General features: G+C 40.1%; 1 protein-coding gene across 6 annotated transcripts in view; it reads right to left on the reverse strand.

The window, feature by feature from the left end:
* raph1b (Ras association (RalGDS/AF-6) and pleckstrin homology domains 1b) overlaps positions 1–24,137 on the reverse strand; it is a 181,991-nt gene that overhangs the window by 93,018 nt on the left and 64,836 nt on the right. For 5 of the 6 annotated variants that reach the window (XM_039672002.2, XM_089132243.1, XM_089132242.1 and 2 more), the window contains one exon: positions 16,654–16,703. The exons of the other annotated variant lie outside the window; for it this stretch is intronic. Coding sequence is in view for 4 of the 5 variants with exons in the window: in XM_089132243.1 (XP_088988369.1) it covers positions 16,654–16,703 (50 nt within the window). In the remaining variant the exon portion in view is untranslated. The remainder of the gene's footprint in view (positions 1–16,653; positions 16,704–24,137) is intronic. 6 annotated transcript variants of the gene reach the window in all.

The following is a 24,137-nucleotide window of genomic DNA, read 5'->3' on the forward strand; positions in this document are numbered from 1 at the left end:
GGTCATATGAACTTAATATGTCAGCTCCCAAGAGCCAACCAGCTCATTTGAAACACTTTTTCATCATCTTTCATCAGAGCTCTTGATGCCAGTCTTAAAACAGAGGGTCTGCCCAATGAACGTTCTGTGCTGAAGGGTTCAGAACCTTCAAAAATTAATGATTTTGATTGGTCCTTAAAATAACAGACTTGGTTTAAGATTTTTTATTCCAGTGGAGGAATAAAGGTAGATTTAAGTGGTAACTTGAACTGTATCCTCCAGATGTTCTATTCGGCTATTCTTTCTTCCACATCTGCCACATCTGCCTGAAATAATAACCAAAGGCACATGCTCACATAGTGCTGACTTGTCGGGTATCCTCCTCGCTTTGCTCTGTGTGTGTGTGCAAGTGTCTGAAATGCAGTTGGCTTCAAGGCAAGATGAGCAAGCAACCCCCTTCACTGGGGTCCCAGTCAGCAGATAATACAGGGTCCATACATGCAAAAAGCACCTGCAACATACTGCAGAGTATGAAATGTATACATGAGGAAATATTGTTGCAGATATGCTGCAGATATTCCATGTGATTCAGTCACTAGATTCAGCAAATTTAAGAGCTCTGTCAGGAACTGCAGTTCTTTAAGAATCACCAGAAACTCTAGTAACCATGCACTCTCCACTTCCATTAGACAGACGGTACCACAGCATCGTCGCTCATGGGCAGCACTAAGAGTAGGTTTTTGGAGCTTTGATCATTTAATATGATTCATTTAAATGAATGCTTGCAGAGTCTTCCATTCTGCAGACAACTGTGAACAAACTAGAAGATTTGTTGAGTTTTAGGTCAGATTTATACTAGGCCTACATGCAGAAGTAATAAATACCAAATGTTTCACAGATATAACTGCGACAAAACAGACTATACAGTTGTGCTGACTGACCCTTTGTGTTTCTTGCCGAACTTTATTAAAGGCACAAAGCCATTAACTTAGCAAATTTTGGTAAAACCAGCAACTACTTTATCTCATACTCACTTATTTAAACAGTCTGCTAACTGTCGACAAAGTTAAAAACACCCAGTGAAACAATGATACAAGTCACCTTTACACAAACTAAAAAGTTTCTGAAGTTGACAGTTAGTGGGATATTTTCAGCATTATGTTCAGTATCAATACGTATGGCTCGATATGCTCACTGCAGTCTGCAACATTTTGGGATGTTTTAGAATATTCTGATGCCACCCATAGTGCTGATTGTCACAGGCAGAGTGGCTGTAATCAAGCGCACAATAACAGGGATACCGAGGAAGAATTAATCCAGGAATAAACACAAAATCATACAACCACATAGAACTCAAATAAAGCAAGACAAGGAACAGGGAAAAACAGGTGATTTAAATACACAGAGAACAGCTGGGCAAATGAACACAATGACAGTAACTAACAGGACATAGCTGAACCAAATGAACTAATGAAGTAAGAGATAAACAGGGCACAGCTGAATTACATTGCTAATTAAAATGACTGGGGAAAACTATTGCTGTGTCCGAAATCACCCATTACTCACTATATAGTGAACTCGCCATTTTGTAGTGCTGTCCGAATGTATAGTGATGATTATTAAACCCTATATAGTCCACTCAATGTATCCCAGAATGCATTTTTAAAATAGTGTACAACCGATGGTCACTAACCTAAGCCCTACATACCATCATGCATTGCGCTGATCGTAAAAATAAGTTATAATCATGTGTGGAGTAGAGCATTATAACAAAAACGGCCAGAAAAGACTTTTATAAGCTTTAATAAGCTCAATATAATGTAATGTATTTATTTAAAAAAAAAAATCTATTTAGCCCAGAGCTGGCTCGGCAACAGCTGACAGATGATGTTATCAACAGCGCCGAGGGACGATCGAGTAGTGTCCGAAAGTGGTGTTTCTATTATGCTGGTGAGCTCACTATATAGTGCTCTACTCCCTACCCCCAACATAGGGGGTAGGGTATTGTGCTTTGAGTGGAGATTTCAGACACAGCATATGACTATGTCCGAAATCTCCACTCAAACTATAGGGTATAATAATACATTACTATACATTCGGACAGCATTACAAAATGGCGACCTCACTATATAGTCCATTATCATGCATTGCGCTGATCGTCCACTATATAGTGAGAAGTGGATGATTTCGGACATATATGTCACAGGGACTGAACCAAAAACACACAAGACAGAGCATACATGTAACACTGATAGCCATGCTTAGATTTACAAGATTTTTAAACTAAAGAAATCTTAGAAACAAGACACTAAAAAAAAAACTAAAAAAAAAACAGAAGTTAAAAAAGCATCTGATGATAGGAATGAGGATATGTTTTGCACCTGCTCTGCAACTCTGTTACCAAAAATACCGGAACATTTTTCATGTCAATGAAGGTGGAGATCCAGAGCACACCCCCCTATTACATACAGTGTCACGCACCAATGGCAGTTCAAAGGTATTTAATAGCTGATGCAAAGGAAAGTTTGCAAGATGGCAAGTTGTTTTGATCCACTGAAACAAACTACACCTTTGTTTTCTAATAAAATCTGGTCAAAAGATGTCACACGTTCATTCTTCAATTTCTCTTAAAGTACATGACAACAATGTACTAAAAAACAGACAATAACGTTGTCAAAACGATCCCGAAAGAAAATTACTAAAAAGGCTGTATATTTTACAGTACTTCCAGGCCAGTAGTTGGCGATGTCACTTTGTCAAGAAACATCCCGCGAACACATGATTGAATGTTTTCACAAATTCATTTTTTTGTTGTTTACATGGAGATGGTAAAGGTATTGTTTTTTTTTTTTTGTTGTTTTTTTTTAAAAAACCTTGCACTTTGAAACCCGTTTTCAAAAGCATGCATTTTCAGGCTCCCAAAACACAGTTGTCGTGTAAATGAACGTCCAAAGCGCATAAAAAGTTGTGTAAACAAACCCTTAATCAAAATATTAGGCCTAAAGGTCTGGGGGGGAAAAGGAAGGAAAAAAGGTCTGGACTAAATCCTCACTGTCCTTGTCCTCAAAAAGCCGAATCACTAATGATACACTAATGATCATAATACAATGATCAAAATGCACAATGAGTATAATATATACATTTTAAAGTCTTCAAGTCAAGTCACCTTTATTTATATAGCTCTTTTTACAATACAGATTGTTTCAAAGCAGCTTTAACAGTGATGTCATCGTCCAGCTCAGTTCAGTTCTCATATATATATGAGATATATGGTGTCAAGGCAGGCAGATCAATAATATTTTTGAATATTGTCCCCAACTAAACAAGCCAAAAGAAAAAGAAAAAAAAGTGACAGTGGCAAGGAACCAAAACGCCATCAGGTGACAAAATAGAGGAGAAAAAAAAAACCCTTGGGAAAGCCCAGGCTCAGTCGGGGGGTCAGTTCTCCATGGCCAACAAACGAACAGTGTATGATTAGAATTATGATTCAGGCAGCATTACAGAAGTCAGATTGGATTGGAACATTCAGGATATTTATACAGTTCTATTTGGTTGAAGATCAGAGTCATCACGCTGGTATGGAGACAGGTTTGTTCTTCATGGAATCCACATTGAAAATTCTTATTTATAATATCAGAATTTGTGATAAGTGATTCATCATAGGGGTGGGCGATATGGAAAAAATATCATATCACGATTTTTTTTGGAAAATCACGATCACGATTTTTTATCACGATTCTTTTTCAATTTGGTTTTAATATTTTGCAAGTGGCTGTTCATTACAGCCAAACTAATGTTAAAAACAAATCCTTAGGTAACAAAAGAAAAAAGAAAGGCATACATTTAGGCCAGTGGCGAAGATAAAAATCTTTGTCATTATTTTCTTTTTTTTATATTAAAAAAATAAGACAAGATAAACATTACACAAATTAATATTCAAATTAAATAAATAGTGCTTTATTTTTTCAGATGCAGTAGGTGTATTTAGCAGTAGCATTGAAGAAAGTAATTAAATTAACAAATATGAAATTAAAACACTACATAGACTTCACTGAATAAATTGATTCTTATTAAAGCTACTATTAAAGTTCTCAGTCAGTGAGTGATTTTCTCCTTGTGTGTTTTTTATTTTTTATTAACACTAAAGGGATAGTTCCCTCAAAAATGAAAATGGTCTTAATTTACTCTCTCAAGATGTTTTAAACACGAATAAGTTTCTTTCTTCTGTTGAAAATAAAAGTTATTTTGAATAATGTGGGTAACCGAACAGTTGCTGGTCCCCCTGTTTTTTATAGGTTCTCTCCTGGAAGTTAATGGGGACCAGCAACTGTTTGGTTACCCACATTAAAAAAAAAATCGTCTTTTGTGTTCAGCACAAGAAAGAAATGAATACAGGTTTGGAAAGGAACAACATTAGAGTGACTTTTTTTTTGTGTGTGAACTATCCCTTTAAGGACAAGCGGCAGTACTATTTACTCCTGTCGTTTATAGACCAGCACGCGGCGCTTTTAATATAGACGCATATTACACCAGATATTCTCTCAAATGTTTGCTTTCACTTTAGACGTAGCCTGTTTATGTACACATTGTGTGTATTTAACAGTATTAGCATTATAAGACTCGAAAGATAACTTAGTCTAGTATTCTGGCGCTGTTTGACAGGCTTCTAGTGCCTGTGATTGTCGTGGGTATATGCGGTCAGGAAAGCGCACGTTAGAACAGCGCATCAGCGCGTGGATTTAATGTTTAACCGGCAAGGCTTATGCAAGTAATGAACTTTTGTGAATTGCAGTGTCCCGTACCTACTCATTAACGTGTGATGTCTAGGCTACGTCGCGTTGTACAGATGAGACGGAGGCGCCAGAGCTGTTCTGATAGAATGCACTGTAACACGATACTACGATATTTCTTCAAAAGCAGATCGTGGAGACATTTTAATCGTCCACGATTAAAACCGTCATATCGCACACCCCTAATTCATCATTCATCATCTGTGCACATGATTTTTAGGGCCCAAGCCCTGAAAGGGCGAAGGCCCTATTGTTTTCCTTAGGATTATTAGGGCCCAAGCCCTGAAAGGGTGAAGGCCCTATTGTTTTCCTTAGGATTATTTATTATTAGGGTCCAAGCCCTGAAAGGGCGAAGGCCCTATTGTTTTCCTTCCGATTATTTTTTAGGGCCCAAGCCCTGAGAGGGCGAAGGCCCTATTGTTTTCCTTAGGATTATTAGGGCCCAAGCCCTGAAAGGGTGAAGGCCCTATTGTTTTCCTTAGGATTATTTATTATTAGGGCCCAAGCCCTGAAAGGGCGAAGGCCCTATTGTTTTCCTTCCGATTATTAGGGCCCAAGCCCTGAAAGGGCGAAGGCCCTATTGTTTTCCTTGGGATTATTTATTCTTAATAGGGCCCAAGCCCTGAAAGGGCAAAGGCCCTATTGTTTTCCTTGGGATTATTTATTCTTCTTATTATTTTACTACCTTTTTGGCACTTTTGGAGCCCTTAACATGCTCAAAAACTCTTGAAACTTTGCACAAGGGTCAGAACCCGCAGCCATCAGAGCCGGCTGAAGCTGGTACCCGGGCGTGGCAGGGGGGCTCGACAGCGCCCCCTGGAATGTGGTCCGAACACTTGGTCCATAACTCAAACACACTTGCATGTAATAATATGAAACTCTGTACACATGAAGATCTCATCGTTTCATCTATACCTCACACTCTTACTTTTTACCCCATGTCGGCTATTGAGGGTTGTTTGTAAAACACGCGCAATGGAATGTGAAATACTCCTCCTAGAGCTTTGATCCAAATTCGACGAAACTCAGTCAGCATGAAGTCAAGACATTGAGGATGAAAGTTTGCGAGGGGATTTTTGATATCTCGAACGGTTTGTCCGTGGCGAGGAAACGAAACTATGGCGAGAAACGTGAAACAGGAAGTGTGTTATAACTTCAGCATACATTAACTGATCTTGATGAAACTTCAGCAGTGTGTTCGCTGTAAGAGGATGATCACATGGATGTGACTATTGTGAGTCAAAGTTATAGCGCCACCAACTGGCAGCAGGAAGTGTGTCACTTTCAAAATGCTTTGAAATCACCCTTTTATTTTTACCCGATTTGCTTCAAACTTCATCTGTATAATGTAAACATACGGTAGATGTAGACCTGTGAATGGATTCTTGATATCTTTGAAACTGTTGCCGTGGCAATGCATCAAACTTTAACATTCTTATAGGATGCTTTTGAGACCCTTAGCATGCTTCAAATTGCATGAAACTCGACAGACACATCACATTTATTAGCCAGTAGACATGTGCAAAGTTTCAGAAATGGGCGTGGTGAGGGCTCAGTAGCGCCACCTTTTGACAAAAGTGGGGTTGTTAGTTTTAACTAGAGTTACAAAAATTGGTATGTATATTGTACTCCTCGAGCCGGACAACTTTCTAATTTACACTTATTAGCTAGGACCCACAGAAAGTCAGATATTTTTGTTTGAATATGGTCTCACTCTGAGCCTGCATGTCTCTGTGTCTCTGTGTCTTTGGCTGTCTCTCTGTGTGTGTGTGTGTGTGTGTGTGTGTGTGCAGGGGGAGGGGGCTTAACCATTTCACTGTTGTGTGTATGACCTGCATAAAGAAAATACATTTCTCAAGCCTGGTATTTTTTAAATAAGTTTTTATTTTTATTTTTTATAAGTAAAGGCATATAACTAGTTTAATTGTAGTGCATTGACAATAGTTTTATATAATTAGTTTATTAATCAGATTAACTTGGTCAATAAATTTGGTCTGAAAATTTGGTCCATAAATCAAACACACTTGCATGTAATAATATGAAACTCGGTACACATAGATCTCATCATCGGTTCATATATACTTCACACTCTTACTTTTTACCCCAGCCCAACAGGAAGTTGGCTATTTAGGGTTGTTTGTAAAAAACATGCAATGGAATAATTTAAAGTACTTCTCTTGAGAATACAAAGAAATGTCACAACATAAAAAATTGCCAGGGGATTTTTGAAATCTCGAACTGTTTGATATCTTTACCATTCTTTCAGAATCTCTTCGGTTGATAGTTTAAACTCAAAATCATAAATAGGGCTATACTGCCCTCTTGTGTCAAATTATATTTCTATATTTATTACGTATGTAACAGAGGATGTTTTATTGCGAGTGTACACAAATATAGGTAAACAGTTTGCAGTCTGTTGTCCTGTATGAACAAATAACAGATTATGTTTCCTGTTTCCACTCTTCACACACACACACACACACACAGTTCAATCGCACCTCCCTCCCCCTCTTCTCTCTCTCTCTCTCTCTCTATCACACACACACACACACACACTTTCTGCGAGGCAGCGGCTTCAGAAGTGCACGCGCTCAGAGGGAACTTTAACACACACTTCGACGTGCGCGCCTCTCTCTCTCGTGCGCACATACACACACTCCAGCTTGAGAGAGAGAGAGAGAGAGAGAGAGAGAGAGAGAGAGAGAGAGAGAGGCGCGCGCGCCAAAGTGTGTTTGTGTGTGTGTGTGTGTGTGTTAAAGTTCCCTCTGAGCTCGTGCACTTCTGAAGCCGCTGCCGCGCAGAAAATAAGAAAATGCCAAGCAGAGGACCGACGCGAAATGTGTGGAAATCCATTTGATTGTAGTTTAATTGAGAAATAATTTCAGTGCTCTGGTCAACCGCTATAGAGTGAAAACTGATTAAAGTGGTGGAAATAACGGTTGATGGACACAGAACAGTAACAATTACACACCCACGCGTGAAGTCAAAATACATCATTAGTTTAAATCGGTGATTTTGTGTGTGTTAGGTATGATTACAATTAAAGAGTTCGCATATTCACTTTTCTTGAAAATATTTAGCTATTAGATCTATTTAAATGCTTCAGTTTGTTTTCATATTATAATAATATATTATGTGCACAAATTGAAGCATTTAAACTGATATATTATATCACTTCAAATACTTCAATTAGTTTTTTTTTATATTATATTAGGCCTCTTTTGTATTATATTATGAGCCTGAATAAAGAATCTAACAAAGGTATTGTTTAGGTTACATTAGGCCTATATTTTATTATATTTTAAGGCTAAATAAAGTACCTCACAAGGGTTGTTTAGAGCTCATTGCCAATAAAAGTTTGAAACCCCTTGCTAAAGGATATATTGGAAATTCATAAGCAACAAACAACCATTTAACTTTGATGGTTTAATACTTCCTGTACACAATTCATTGACTGTACAAAAACACTTTATGGTTTTCCCAAACCATCTTAGTGTAACAGCTTACTTTTCTTTCTTACTATATTCTTTTATTGTAGAATTGAACTGTCCTGCAAAAGATTTTGTAAATTATTTTTCATAGTAGTTATTGGTAAAGACTGTACAGTTAACAGCACTGGAAAAAAATATCAGATAACCTAAAATGTGCTTCATTTAGTGACTTCTTAATTAACTGCTTGTTTTTCACAAATATGATTTGATACCAATACGTTACATTAAGGGTCAAATAAAATATAAATGGCACATTCAAATTAAAAGTTACAACTGAATGTTGAAAACATTGTGTTTCTACATATGATGTACAGGTCAGGTATGAAGAATATTTTTGCTCAGGTGGTGAAAAACTAGAAAAAAATTAGAGGGAACATTGAACTGTGTTCACGATCATAGGCCCTGTCCCAAATGGCACACTTCATATGAATTTTCAGTGTTGTGTACTTATGTAATGTGTCCGTTAAATCCATGAATGTCTGTAGGGTGTCTCATTTTTCATTTTAGGTTTCAGAAGGTTGCTCACGCATACATTTTGGTTGATATGCGTCCTCGATGTGCACTTTTGCAGAGCCCACACTGTTGCAAGCTCTACGGCACACTTCTTTTCGACAGTCAAAGCAGTGTTACGTTTGTGCACAATAACCCTAAAGGCACCAGGGTGGCGGTACCACCGGTTATATATATATATATATATATATATATATATATATATATATATATATATAAATTTAGCTGCGAGCAGCGATGAAGGGCCAAAGGCGGTGGTGCCGCCACCCCGGAGCCTTTAGGTAACTAAAGGCACCGGGGTTGCGGTGCCACCGGCTTGGGCCCGCAATAGATTTTTCCTGCAAGTCCTTGTCTTTTTGCTTAATAATTTTGTATTTTTTTTAAATGACAAAATATGCATATAACCCTAATCTTTTAAATGTATAGTTTGCTTTAAATCGGTATATATATTGTTCTCCTCGAGCCGGACAACTTTCTCATTTATACTCATTAGCTAGGACCAACAGAAAGTCAGATATTTTGGTTTGAATATGGTGAGCCTCTCTCTGAGCCTACGTCTCTGTATGGCAAGCCCTTTTAACATTTAAAAGCTAAGTTTTCCTATCCGGAATTAACATTGTAGATATCAACAACGTCTTTCTGACTAGTCATAATTACATTTTGGATAGTTTGTTTTATCATTTAAGATATCTGTAATGTAATTGTGACTAGTCGAAACGACAGATAGAGTATGGCAAGCTGTTTTAACATTTAATCATTTAGTTATGAAAGGGCCAAAGCCTGCGGCACCGCCACCCTGGTGCCTTTAGGTAACTAAAGGAACCGGGGTTGCGGTGCCACCGGCTTGGGCCCGCCATCGCTGCTCGCAGCTATATTTTTGTTTGTTTTTAAATTCATGAGCTGTTGCAATCTTTAATCATTATTTAAAAAAAATAATAATAATAATCAAAAACAGCATCCCCTTCCCCCTGACATCACATCATTGATGATGTGTACACTGGTACGAGGGCTGAGCATTGTGTCACTCACATAATCTCAAGACTCAGTAAATGACAATGTCCTATCAACACTATTTAAGTGAAAACAGTGTCTGTAAGAACTGCTTTTGTGTACCTTGCACATTTGTAATATCTTAAAGGGTTAGTTCACCCAAAAATGAAAATTAAGTCATTAATTACTCACCCCCATGCTGTACCAACCCCGTAAGACCTTCGTTCATCTTCGGAACACAAATAAAGATATTTTTGATTGAATCTGAGAGCTGGATCAGTCCTATATAGACTGCCTAAGGGACTGGCTCTTGACGGCCCATAAAGTCATTAAAGAAAAGGTTTAAATATTCCATGTGCCTACAGCGGCTCAATTATAAGTTTATCAAGCGACGAGACTACTTTTTGTGCGAAAAAAACATAAATAACGACTTTATTCCACTATTCCATTACTTCCTTATGGGTGCATGCGCGAGAACTGAGACGAGGACGTTCTCATTCGTCTACTTCTTGTTACCGGCTGCTCACTGCTTAGGAGTTTTACCGCCCCCTACCGTATAAGATGATGTGCTGATATAGCTGGAAGCGCAAAACTTTCTGTTTACAAGCAGAGGAAGATGCGCGCTGTACATGCGCTTTTCAATTTGCGTATTTTCCGCACTATAAGGTGCACTTAAAAGCCTTTAATCTTCTCAAAAAACGACAGTGTTCCTTATAATCCGGAGCGCCTTATATATGGATCATCATTTTATACGGTAGGTGGCGGTAATACTCCTAAGCGGAGCAGCCGGGTAACAAGAAGTAGACGAATGAGAACGTCCTCGTCTCAGTTCTCACGCATGCGCCCATAAGGAAGTAATGGAATAGTGGAATAAAGTCGTTATTTATGTTTTTTTCGCACAAAAAGTAGTCTCGTCGCTTGATAAACTTATAATTGAGCCGCTGTAGGCACATGGAATATTTAAACCTTTTCTTTAATGACTTTATGGGCCGTCAAGAGCCAGTCCCTTAGGCAGTCTATATAGGACTGATCCAGCTCTCATATTCAATCAAAAATATCTTTATTTGTGTTCCGAAGATGAACGAAGGTCTTACGGGGTTGGAACAGCATGGGGGTGAGTAATTAATTACTTAATTTTCATTTTTGGGTGAACTAACCCTTTAAGCATTCTGTATGTGTGCACTAAGCATATGTTTATGTGAATACTGTGCATATCAGTACATTATTTAGTACATACAAATTATTTATTATTTTTCTGTATGTTTGGGAAGAATGAAAAGCAAGTGATTTTGATTTGTCCAAAAAACTTTTTTGTTTGTACCAATTGCACTCCAGATACTAGAGTGGGAAATGGCAAAAATGTGACGATTCGATAGTATTGTGATATTCGCGCTACGATTCAATATTATTGCGATTCTTAACATATTGCGATTAATTTCCCCCATATTATTCAAAGCCATTACAAAAAATGAGGAAAATAAGACTGCTCAACTCACTTCAAATGTCACATTTAATTCTGTGAACATTATCTGCTTCTATAACAGGACAGGACGTAATTGTTCTCTCAATTGGAGACCTCTCACATGAATGTTGAGCTCCCAGCACATACAAATTATTTTAATAAAATTACAATAGAGTAAACAAAGCAGACACAATAGAGTAACATAAACCTGAGAATATTCATGTAATCAAATAATGTCAAGGTCTTTACTTTTCACTTTTTGATGACAACCAAAATTTACCCACACTTTCGATTTGAAAGATGATGGAGCGTCGTGTACAACCGGTTGTGATGGTGAAGCCAGGCATTTTCATTTGAATTTGCTTTTGAATATGCGACAACAAAGCACCACAACAAGTGCCACCTTGTGGATGTAATACATAAATGTAATTTATCAGAGTAAACCAATGGAGAAAACCCACGAGTAAAACAGATAATTTTATAATTAAATATTGCAATACTTTGCGCTACTGTATCGATATAATTGCGTGCGCAAAATATTGCGATACTGAACAGAATTGATTTTTTCCGTCACCACTACCAGATACCCATTCCTAGTATTACACAACTTGCAGTCTGTGTGCAATGTTCTCCCACAGTGCCTCCACAGACAATAGGGAGCATTTGACTATCTGACATACTGTATCTATCCTCTTTTACACTTCATGTAAAGTTGGACTGTGTAGCATTGGCCAACTGCTAACTCTTTGAGGGCCTGTTGCATGTTAGTGGACACCAGTGATGCGCGGGTCAATGTATAAACAACCCACACCCAACCAACATTTTCAACTAACCCGCAACTCGGACGGTAAAAAAAAAAATAAAGAAAATATTGTACCCGACCCGCTTCCTGACCCGGATTTTTTAAAAGTAGTTGATCATCGTAGCGTCATTGGGCCATAGGCGTATAACACAAATGTGTAAATATCATTGCAAGAAGTACACACAAAGCCAGCACTTTGGTCATCATATTTCATTAATTCGGCAAATGTCTCCCACACATTTGCCGAGCTTCCACTACCCAGTCTACACCTTTTCTCTTGCCGCATCTATCTCTAGCTGCAGACTGTAACGTTAGTGATGGCAGGTTCGTGACGAATCGTTCTTTTGAACTGGTTCTTTTTAGTGACCCGGTCGAACCAGTACACTAAATCGGACTGAATCATTCGAAACAGTTCGCGTCTTGGGTCAGCACTGATCCACAATTAACTAAAGTTATTCAGACATGCCTGACAGTTCCTCCGAATCGAAATAAACCAATATCCCGCAGTAGCCTATATTTTACTCCACTGAACTGAACTGAGACATGTTGGTGCCACTGCTGAGAGAAGTGATGAGCACGAGCAGCTGATACTGCGCATATGCATACATACGAATGCACAGGTACAGCGGTTCTCGGATCACCAGTACAGAACCGAGAACTGTTTAGACTGAGCTTGTGTGTCATCTTCGTGCCAGTTATTCAGCCAATAAAGTGTAGGCCTATGTAGCCTATTTCATCAAAAAATTGTGTCTAGTAGCCTACTATATAAATACAAAGGTTTAATTGGCATCTTTATTTCAAACGACCGGCCGCGACCCAAATATCTTTAAAAATATTTTTGGATGACTCGTGACTGCGGCTAACCGCGGGTTACCACAGGCACCCGCTCATTTTGGATCAACCCGCGCATCACTGGTGGACATGCAGACGTGACATTAGTCACTGCCTGTCTCTGGCAGCTGGGAATGGCACATCCATCCCCCACCCAAAAAACAAATGTTGTGCTGAGAGCTGGGCGGCAAATTGTCGCACCCCACGTCAACCCATGACCTTTGACTTCAGCTGGCAGCTGGCTTGGTTACAGTGTTGAAAAGAAGGGCACCCATGCACTGCAAGTACAAGTGAAGCAGTAGGAGGCTACTTGTTATATGTGACTAATAGTAAACCCAAACACATCAACCCAGTTTATTTAGATGCCAAAGGTGAGACAGCAAGAGAGAACGTAGCTTTAACACAGCCTGGTCACATGAGAGCCTCATGTCACTGGGTCTTAAAGAGCCCCTATCATAGCATTTGAAATGTTCCTATTTTTGTTTTAGGAGTTCCCAAAAGCTGTTTAACATGCATGCAAGGATAAAAAACACTTTATTTGTCTTATAATATGCATTTATTTTAACTGATTTGCTCACCGACTCCCAAATACACACGACTCATTTTTCCAAACCACTCCTTTGTGTGACGCTAATCGGCGGTGATTGGTCAGATGACAGACCCAGTCAGTTATAACGCATAAACATATTGATAAAGCACTGCAGTACTACAAGATGCTCTATTCTTTAAGACAACTCCAATAACAGCGACAAACATTTCACATATTTAAAAAAAATTGACATTGGAGACCTAGAAGCTGCGCTGAGCGTAACTTACACACACACACACGCACACACATACTTATTGCACCTTCCCTCCTCGCGCCCCGATGCTACAAAACCGTTCAAAACCCACAAAAGCAACAATTATTAATAATACTTACAGGTTGTGATTCATAGGAGGAAGCTGATCCATATACACTGGGTAAGTAAGTTACTGAGCCCTCCTTCAGGAACAACCGCTTGCGAATCCACATTTGAATTCATTTATGTTTTTGAACGATTCGTAATTAAAATGATGAGAACACAATCGGGCTATACTGTTGTAGTATCGTTGCAAATATGAACTCTAACCACCGATTCTTCACATGCTCGTCCCTGGTAAATGAAAACAAAGTGGCTGAACTATCTTTGCATTGGCTCTCTTTAACATACAAGTCAGACTAGACATACTTCAGGTTATTTTTAAACATATTATTTAGTCCCAAACAAAAGCCAATTACACTGGTTGTAAACTTTAGACAGGGAATATGAAATACACAGCCTGCTATTAGCGGATCTTTAAAGATTCCACACACTACTGTAGCTTGCAAAAATAATCAATATTTATTTCAACATTTCAGTCATGAAACCATACTAAATATAGATTTTTTTGTTCTTGGAAGCTTTGTAATTTGTGAGATATTATCTTGATGTCTTACACATCTAGGCTAGGCTACATCTAGGCTAGGCTCAGGTATACAATGAGTATTTTGGTCAATGAAAAATATGAATGTCCAAAAAAAAAATAATCCTGTTTAAAACACACCAGCCAAATTCTTAGAAATATACAGTACCCTTTGCATCTTTGATTCTATATGGGTTTGATAAACATTCAAGACAGACATCCCAGCAAATTCAACCCAAGGTCAGACCGTGCACTGCTCAGAGAAATCACAAAACACCCAATAACTACACCTCAGAATCTACAGGCCTCAAATAACATGTTAAATGTCAACATTCATGGCAGTACTGGACAAGTATGGCATGTTTGGAAGGGTTGCCAGGAGAAAGCTTCTTCTCTCTAAAAAGAACATGCATTATGACTTTGGTTTGCAAATTTGAATGTAGTATGCTGCTAAAGGTGGTTCTACACGCTATTTAATCATGGTGTACTTTGTCACACATGGCACATGTCAACCATTTGAAGCCTTGGCTGGAGCCTCCAGACAGCTCTACGTTTAATATGGTGAACAAACTGGAATGTTTCTGGAAATTTGTTTGGACTGTTGGGTGTGTGAGTTTGCATTTACTGTAAATATGATTTTTTTTCCCTGGTTGCTCAAATTATACCATGCTAAATAAAAAAAATAGAAAATATCTTAACATCCTGATATCTTAAAGAAAAAAAAAATGTTTCATTAAAAGAATGAACATTTTGTGAAGGAACCTATTTTGCCTTACAGTCGTGTAAAAGAAAGGGCACCCTTTTGAAAAGGGATCAGGAATTTTTTTCTATTTTTTATATATATATATATATATATACTGTTATATACTATATATATATAATCTAACCAGGAAAAAATTAATATTTACAGTAAATACAAACACACACAAACACTCCAAACTAATTTCCAGAAACATTCCAGTTTGGCTACGTTCACACTGCAGGGCTTAATGCTCAATTCCGATTTTTTGAAAAAATGTGATTTTTTTGCAAGGCCGTTCACATTTCCAATTAAATGCGACCTTTTGTGATCTCCTGTGTGAACGTGAAATGACCCAGAAGTGACCCGCATGCGCAGAAGAGTAAACAGCGGTCAACGACGTCACTTGTTGTTTGCGGAATAGTTCTTTTTTTCCATATGTTGCGAGCTTTTGTTTTATTATTGTCACAGCCCATATACAAACACAGACAACAATTATTTTATCGACGGGCAAAGTTTGTACATAAATGTAAGATTTTTCCGATCCTCACCGTCACCGACCTCGTCATAAAACCCGTTTAATAGATAGTACGCGTCCTCGGCGCTCCTTGCTTTGTCGCCGGTGGCCGCGGTGCAACACTGGTGGCTGGTGTTGCCAGATTGGGTATTTTTTCGCTACATTTTAAGGCATGTTTACATGTGTTTTAGCCAGGAATGCTCTATAGAAATCTGGCACCCTACTGTACGAAGTTAAACTGACAGAGAGCGCACGTTCACAGACACCAGAATGAACGTGTTCACAGTAATGCTCATCAGGCAGTAATACAGTACGTTTATTTTGGGTGAACGTGAACTGTCATGTTCGCCCAAAATATGATACTGGGGAAGAGACACGTCTGCAGCGGCCCATAACGGTGCAGAAACGCGTTGGAGTTAGCGTGTATTGGCTAGCTAGAGCAATGACGAGCAATGACGTGCAATGACGTGCGGGTCGGATATATGTGACCTGACCGTTCAGATTTAAGTCGCATTTCAAAAGCATTTCATACATATTTCATACATATCGGATTTGGACCACATACCCAAGTGGCCTGGGTCGCATTTGAAAAAAATCGGATCTGTGTCGTTCAGACTGTCATGAAAAAATCAGATACAGGTCGCATGGGGCAAAAAAAATCGGAATTAGGTCGTTTCAGCCTGCAGTGTGAACGTAGCCTTGTCTCCTACACCTCAATCATTCTTTTCAACCTTGCTTCAGTCTGGACTTCCAATGGTTCCTCTGAAAACACATGTAGTGTACATAATGGATATCTGTCCAGGCATTTTTCCTGTTAGCTTGGGGATAAAAAGATGGCAGAATAAAACAGACACCCAAGCTTTCTGCAGATTATCTGTCATGCAAATGTTTAACGAGACATTTCAGTCAACTCAGAACATTTTCACCACAGTTGTGCAATATTTGACTCTCACATTTTTTGTTTTTGTGTACAGTAGTTACAGTAGACTTTTTTCAGAATTGTATCACCTTTCCTTCAGCACAGACAAATATTACACACACCAGCAGTTCCAAACAATGCCAACAAAAGGGATCCAGACTTTGAAAGTAATTTTGTGGATGTAGAAGTGTGGCCTACCTTTGGTACAGTGTTGTACTCTATCAGTCTGTTCAAACTGCCCAATATGCCTGAAGAAAGAGAGAGGGAATGTAATCGTGTGTATACACAAAATACAATTGTTTTTTTTCTCACAATAACTGGGACTTTGATGTGACCTGGTTTTAATTAATATGTTAATATCATAATTGACAGCCCCAATTGTAAGGTAAACTGTGTACCAAAAGCTTTTAACCCAGATATTGTGTATACACATAAAAAGAAACTAGAATCTATATTTAAATATGACTAAAAAAAACTTAAACCCAGAGTGATGGATAAGGACAAAGAGGGTTACTTTAAACCCCTGGGGACCAAGGACATTTGTGCTTTTTTAAGTTGCTTATAAAAATATTAATGGCACAGGTGAAATTACACTATATTTAGCACAAACAGGGCTACCATAATAAGTGAGCAACATGTATGTACATGTTTGTATTTTTGAGAGAATATTGTTTATGTGTGGTTATTGAAAAAATTAAAAATGAAAGTTTCTAAAATAAGGCCACAAAACACATACGAAATAAACATCCACATTACTTTTGACTAATGGATGTTGTTGGCTAGAGTTTTTTCTTCACAATGATCTGAAAATCATCCTGCCTAATCTTTCACATAAAACTGTGAATTGGGCAGTGTTGGGGAGTAGTTAACTACTAGTAGCGGCGCTACTAACTTAACTACATTTTTCAGTAGCTTGGCAATAGCTCAGTTGCTTTTTAAACAGTGTAGCTTTTCCAGTAGCTAACTACTTTTTGCATCAAGTAGCGGTGTAGCGCGACCAAAAGCTACATTGCGTTTCTCGAACGAAACTGCGCAAATCAGCGCGATACAAGGATATTCTTCTTCTTGTTAGATTACAAACTCATTTTTTGCCATTACCGCCACCTGTTGCGGCTAACGGTTCACTGACGTACAGAAGTGGGTTGACACACCCAAATTATGATTATCCATGATGGAGCAAGATGTGACGGCAGATTTGGAGGATGGAGAAACAACTAACGTTAATTACCCATGGCCTTATTTGTCCAAGTTCAATCTGTATTTTTGAGAAAATATTCTACATGCAATTTACGTTGGATGTATATTTTGTTCTTGAAATGTTGTAGGCTATTTGTTGCAATTTTGGACTTTTGACAAACAGTCTGAGATATTTGAGTTTTGTGTGTAATAAAACAATACTCTTTGAAATCATAATTGTATTGCATTATTCTAAACACTAATTATTTCATTAAAACATTCCTCAGACAGTTATTTATAATTTACGTTGTTCAAAAAGTAAAAGTAGTTTCAATGTAGCTAGCTACTTTTTGATAGTAACTTGTAGTGTAGCTAACTACTTTTCCAAAAGGGTAGCTTGACTGTAGTTTAACTACTTTAACTTAAGAGTAGCTTGTAGCTTGTCAAACTACAGTTTTAGAGTAGCTTCCCCAACACTGGAATTGGGTTATATTGTGGAAAACATTTTTTGTTTGCCAAGGCAATATGTGAATGGGCGTGGCCAGCCCTCATCATGTATAATTAGGTGATTCTCATCTGAGAGAGACAAAGAGCCTTTCATTCAGGAGTCAGACAAGAAAAAATTTAAAGGACAACATACATACATATTTACCAGAGTTTCCGCTAGAAAAAAATGGTGCCGGTCAAAGTGACCGGCAGAGGTTTAGTTTAACGGACATTTTGATGATATGCTGGTCAAATATCGCCTCTTAATTAGTCAAGTTGAGGAAAACTGGAGGCAGGCTATGTTACTTAAAGGTGCACTGTGTAACTTTTTTTGGTTCAAAATTAACAAAATTTAAATGAGACAATACACCATCAATCCTTCTTCAAAAACATGTTTTTGTCTTAATCTGATTCACTATGGTAAGCCTGTTATAAGTGTTTATATTTTAGACAAAGCAGGTTACTTTTCATGTGAAATCGCGCAGGTCACTCGTCTGTGTGTGTCTCGTCAAATCCATAAACAAAAGTTGCTCCAGCTATGATGCATGTTAGTGTGGCAAAAGGTAATTTGTCACAATAAGCGAGAAAGGTTGACATGGAGCAGCAAAATCTTCTGTTTGCAAGCTTCTGTTTGCAAAAATAGACTGCGAAAGAGCTCGTTATAAAACGATTATCAACTCGGCCAACTGCCAGAGGGTCAAAAGTTACATAGTGAACCTTTAAAAAATGACATAATCAGGCTGTATAGAATGCAACATGTTTATTAGCATAACTTTTAAATAGACAGAAACCATGAAAACATGAACGTCCGATTGGCGTCAATCAACGCCAATTGTTTTTGGTTTCACATTAGTTTAACAAACCAATCCCCCTTCCCCACATACAATATCTGAATGGTAGTTTTACTCAAGCGAACTAGTTATATACACTCTCAGGCCCCGTCCACACTACTGCGTTTTCGTTTAAAAACCGAGACCTTTTGCTACGTTTGCACCTCCCGTCCACACTAAAACGGGAAAAACGAAGACCTAAAACGGAGAAGTTTAGAAACGCTGCAGCTGCGTTTTGCGTTTTGAATCTCTGCAGGGCGTTTTAGTATGGACGAGACAAAACGGAGGAGTTTACAAACGATGACGCAGAGGCTCACGCTCGGCTCTATGATTGGGTGTCATCAGTCATGACGTATCTTTCCCTGATTCGCCAACCACTGTTTACACCGGCACGCGCATGCCCAGTGTTGGTGAATGGTCACGTGATCCACGTTTTCAGTCGTTTTAGTGTGGACGGAGATAAATTCTAATACGCAGGTATAACGCTAGTGTGGACGGAGATCGTTTTCGTTTTAATTCTCCGTTTTTAAACGAAAACGCAGTAGTGTGGACTCAGTAGCGTCTCATTTAGCTGGTAGGCAAAACATTTAAATTGGCCACCGTGAAATGACTCCTTGTCAAATTAATTGGAACAAACAAATGACTAGGCCTATAACACTGTCTCGCGTGATTTTAGGCTACCTTTTACGCTGTTTTGCAATGCTGAAATGTGCAGCTGCCGACTTAAAATCAAAACTTCGCAGTGTCTTTCCACAACTTGCAATGCGCATTAAGCCGCGCAACCTTGTTCTCTGCAAGGCGACTTCGCTGCTTCGACTTGATCCGATTCTGCAGTGAGAACCCTCTCTCTGCAGGAACACTCGAGACAGGGATTACACAGGCTATCTTGGCGAGCTTGGTCCACTCTGGATAGATTTTGTTGAAATCGCATATGAGGACTTCGCAGGAAACTACTTTGAAAATCGTGCAGTCTGAACTTGGCATAACTTACATTCGCAGCTGCAGAGCATGTGAGCGGAGTGGAGCAGGAGAGGATCTTGGACAGAGCGCAGAGCCGCATTTTTAAAAGGACAGAGCGTCGCCCTATTTCCCGCTCCGCTCACAAGAAAACTCCACGTCTTTTCCCCGCCTGACTAAAGTTGTTTGCATTGTATTATATAGTCAGGGAGCCAAAGTCTCAAAAATGGGTTGAACCTGACATGGTCTGCCATACTTTTTATTTGAATTTTTTTCTGTTGACTTTGACCCTAAGAACAAATACTGTAATTGGAGGGTCTGCTCTGCCAGAAATATCGCGAAAAAAAATGGTGGCCATTTTAGTGTACGCACCCTTTATTTTTTATCAGAAAAATGTGAAAAATTATTTTTTTCATCAAATCCTTAGTGGGTTGGGTAGGTTCTCAATAAATGCATTCCAGATACACAGAACACATGTGCGGACAACATCCACTGAAAAAAAATAATTCTTAAAACACATTTCTATCCACAAGTTTCCTACGCCCCATGAGGCCTTGCGTCAAAAGTGGGCGTGTCTTCCGGTTTGAAGTAAACAAAGCGCGACTTGACATGCTTGACACTCTTTCATTCAACAGTTGACAGTCATTCAAGTTATAGCGATCCAAAATAGCTAACGATGTGGGAACACAACCTCAACGAAATTAAAAAGGGTGAAATAACAGTACCTTTACCCTCTGCAGTAGTTGGTTGGGAGTATTATAATAATATTATTAATAATCAATACTCATCAAGGAATGGTGACAGACAGTTGTGTGAGCTGACAAACAATTAAAATAAAAAATACACACTTAGTCATTGTGCTTTGGACTTTATTCAGAATTATAAATGAATGTGCAACTAACTGGCACATTTGGTATTTTGTCAACTCATGCTTTGATCCTGAGTTTAGGTGTAACATCAGTAGCGAACAGCCAATCACATGCTGATAGAGTTTATAGAATATTAAGAATTTAAACAAATGTACACAGGAAGATTCGTCGTCTTTTGGGAAGTGATGGAAACTACAGCTGTTGACAGGATCACTCTGATTTCGTTTTCGACTTATGTTCAAAACAATAACGTTTAAGCCACTGAATTAGTTTAGTCCGGTTATACATACAACCGCGAACAGCACATGTTGTCCATGAGCTCCGTAACGACATCTCTCATAAAGATTTGCATCTTTAAATAGTAAAATAATTCCCCGAAAAATAGCTAGCCTCTTCGCTAACTAACACACAAAATACCATTGGAATGCTACTTCCGCCGCCTCACCGGAAGTTTCACCCACTTTATTTTTTACAGGAGCGCCCCCCGGAAACTTGTGGATATGATTTCGCATCAATTAGACGCAAAAAACAGGTGTTTTTTCACTTTTTTTCCCCACTATTTTCATCTTTACTTCATTGGCAATCAACTATTCCCTTAAGTTATTACATCAGGCAATATGCCATTCTTTTCACCAAACACTATACTCATTACACAGAAAAAATTATAAAAATCCTAACAAAATCAATGGATCTGTGATGATTTCACTACTAGTTGGCAATCAACAGGCTCAGAATTTCAATAGAATTTTAGACTACTCAAAATTCTCAAAAACATGCTGGATATTTAGCATCATGGCTCACTTACAAACATACACACACACACACACACACACACACACACACACACACACACACACATGTGATCTTAGTAATTTTTTTGAGTTTGGAACAACCAACCAACGGTTACCAACGGACTTCGAAGCTGCTCATCATTGTCTGTGGTAAGTGATAGTGACTATCTATATATATATATATACCGGTAGGTCTGCCCCAGAGTTTTGGGAAAAGAATGGTATGGATATTGTAATGGTAATTAACTGAAAGGACCACACAATAATTCTTCAAACAATAATATTTCTGATGATTCCTCATCCTAAATGTATCCCTGTAGGAGCAGCATTCATTCTATACTATTTTACTTAGCTAGCGTTAGCTGTTTAAGCTAATTTCGGTGGTTTCTTTAAACGGCATTACTCCTCACAGGTATGGGGTAGAGACTTACTTTTTTTAAATGCTCAGAATATTATGCTCTAAGAAAGGTATGTGTCGTATATGTTCAATAAGCTTCGACCGGAAGTTGAGAAATTGCCAAAATTCCAACTGGACTTGTTAGGTAAAGAAATAGATATGAGAATAAATGCTGCAACAGGGATACGTTTGGAGCGAGGAATCATTGGAAATAAACTTGTATGAAGCCTGGTGTGGTCCTTGAAGTGTTTTTCATGTCAGACAGATAGTAGGCTAGAAAGGGTAACTAAATGCTACACTAAATGTTAGCTGCCATTAACAATTAGCTACATGGCTAGTTGTTACATTTAGGTTTAGAAAGCAGTTCTACGGCCCGCGAGCAGTTCCGGAGCTGGGTGGACCAGGGGGTCCGGCTCCCGGCTGCGGCCCCCATGCTGCACAAGATGGGTCCGCTGGACCTTCTTGGACCTCTTCGAGAGGTCGGCCGCGGCCAGGAAATGGCCGGAAACTGACTGGCCGCTGCGCCTCATCCCACTGCTGTCCGGGGAGGCGCAGCTCGCCGCCCAACACCTGCCCGTCAGTAACCTCCTGGTCTACCAGGACCTTAAACGCGCCATTTTACAGCGGGTCGGTCGGTCTCCGGAGCAAAGCCGCCAGCGGTTCCGGTCCCTAGAGCTGGGGGAGATCGGCCGGCCCTTCGTCTTCGCGCAGCAGCTCCGGGACGCCTGCCGCAAATGGCTGGTGGCCGAGGGACGCGACGTCGACGGAGTCATCGAGCTGGTGGTGCTGGAGCAGTTCATTGCGAAACTGCCAAAGAAGACCGCGCAGTGGGTCCAGTGCCACCGGCCGACGTCGCTGGACCAGACCATCATGTTGGCGGAGGACCAGCTGGTGGCGTGCCCGGGGGTCGGCGAACCCCAACCATCTTCTCTCTCTCTCTCTCTCTCCCCACTCCCTCTCGCCCTGTCCCCGCTCCCAGGTCCCGAGGAGGAGTTCCCCCGCGACCAGCACCCCGCTGGAGGTCCGGACCCAGCGCTGAGGCGGTCCCGGCGCCCCGCCCTCCGCCTCGAAGTGGAACCCTGACTGGGAGCGTCCCTCCGTCCTCTGGCCCCGCGCTCTCCCCTCGCCAATCCCTTGACCCGTTTCCCGCCACCGGAGTGGCGGGGAGGCCTGGGCCGGCCTGTTGGCGTTGTGGGGACCCGGGGCACTTTATTGATAGGTGTCCACTGATGGAGGTGGACACCTTTATTCGGGTCCCCTATGCGCCACAGGCCGCCCCCGATCAGACTGGGCTGTATCAGATACCTGTAAGTATCGAGGGGGTTACGTATCAAGCTTTGGTGGATTCAGGTTGTAACCAGACCTCCATCCACCAAAGTTTGATTCAGCCTGGGGCATTGGATAAGAGCCGCGAGGTTATGGTGCGGTGTGTGCACGGCGAGGTGATGGGGTATCCCGTCGTGCCAGTTATGATCCAATTTAGGGGACAAAAAAATAGTGTGGAGGTGGCAGTTAATCCGCACCTCCGGCACCCGCTGATTCTGGGAACTAATTGGCCGGGGTTTCAATCATTATTGGCGTGTTTGTGCGCGGGTGCTCCTGGGCAAAAACAACGGCACCGGGGGGGGGGCGACTGTTCAGGCCGGCAAAACTGTCCCGGGACCATCGGCGGCTGGCCCAGAGGAACGGAGCGGGGCCGAAATACCCATCTTTTCGGTCCGTGATGATTTTCCTCTGGAACAGTCCCGAGATGATACGCTAAAAAACGCGTTTGAACGGGTCCAGGTCATCGACGGACAGCCGGTGCGGCCAGATCAGCCGCTCACGTACCCGTATTTTGCCATGATTAAAGATAGGTTGTATCGGGTGACTCAGGACATCCAGACAAAGCAAGATACAACCCAGTTGTTAGTTCCTAAAAGCCGTCGGGAAATGCTTTTCCAGGTGGCTCATTCTAATCTGATGGCTGGACACCTCGGGCAGGCAGCCACGTTAAATCGTTTAATGACCCGATTCTTTTGGCCGGGCATTCATGAGAATGTGCGCAGGTGGTGCGCGTCTTGTCATGAATGTCAGTTAGTGAACCCTCCGGCCCATAATAAAGCACCATTGTGCCCCTTACCGTTAGTCGAGGTCCCCTTTGAACGAATTGGGATGGACCTCATCGGGCCATTAG

The sequence above is a fragment of the Pimephales promelas genome, chromosome 6 (genome assembly GCF_988280905.1).
Source record: "Pimephales promelas chromosome 6, fPimPro1.hap1.1, whole genome shotgun sequence".
NCBI classification, from domain to species: Eukaryota; Metazoa; Chordata; class Actinopteri; order Cypriniformes; family Leuciscidae; genus Pimephales; species Pimephales promelas.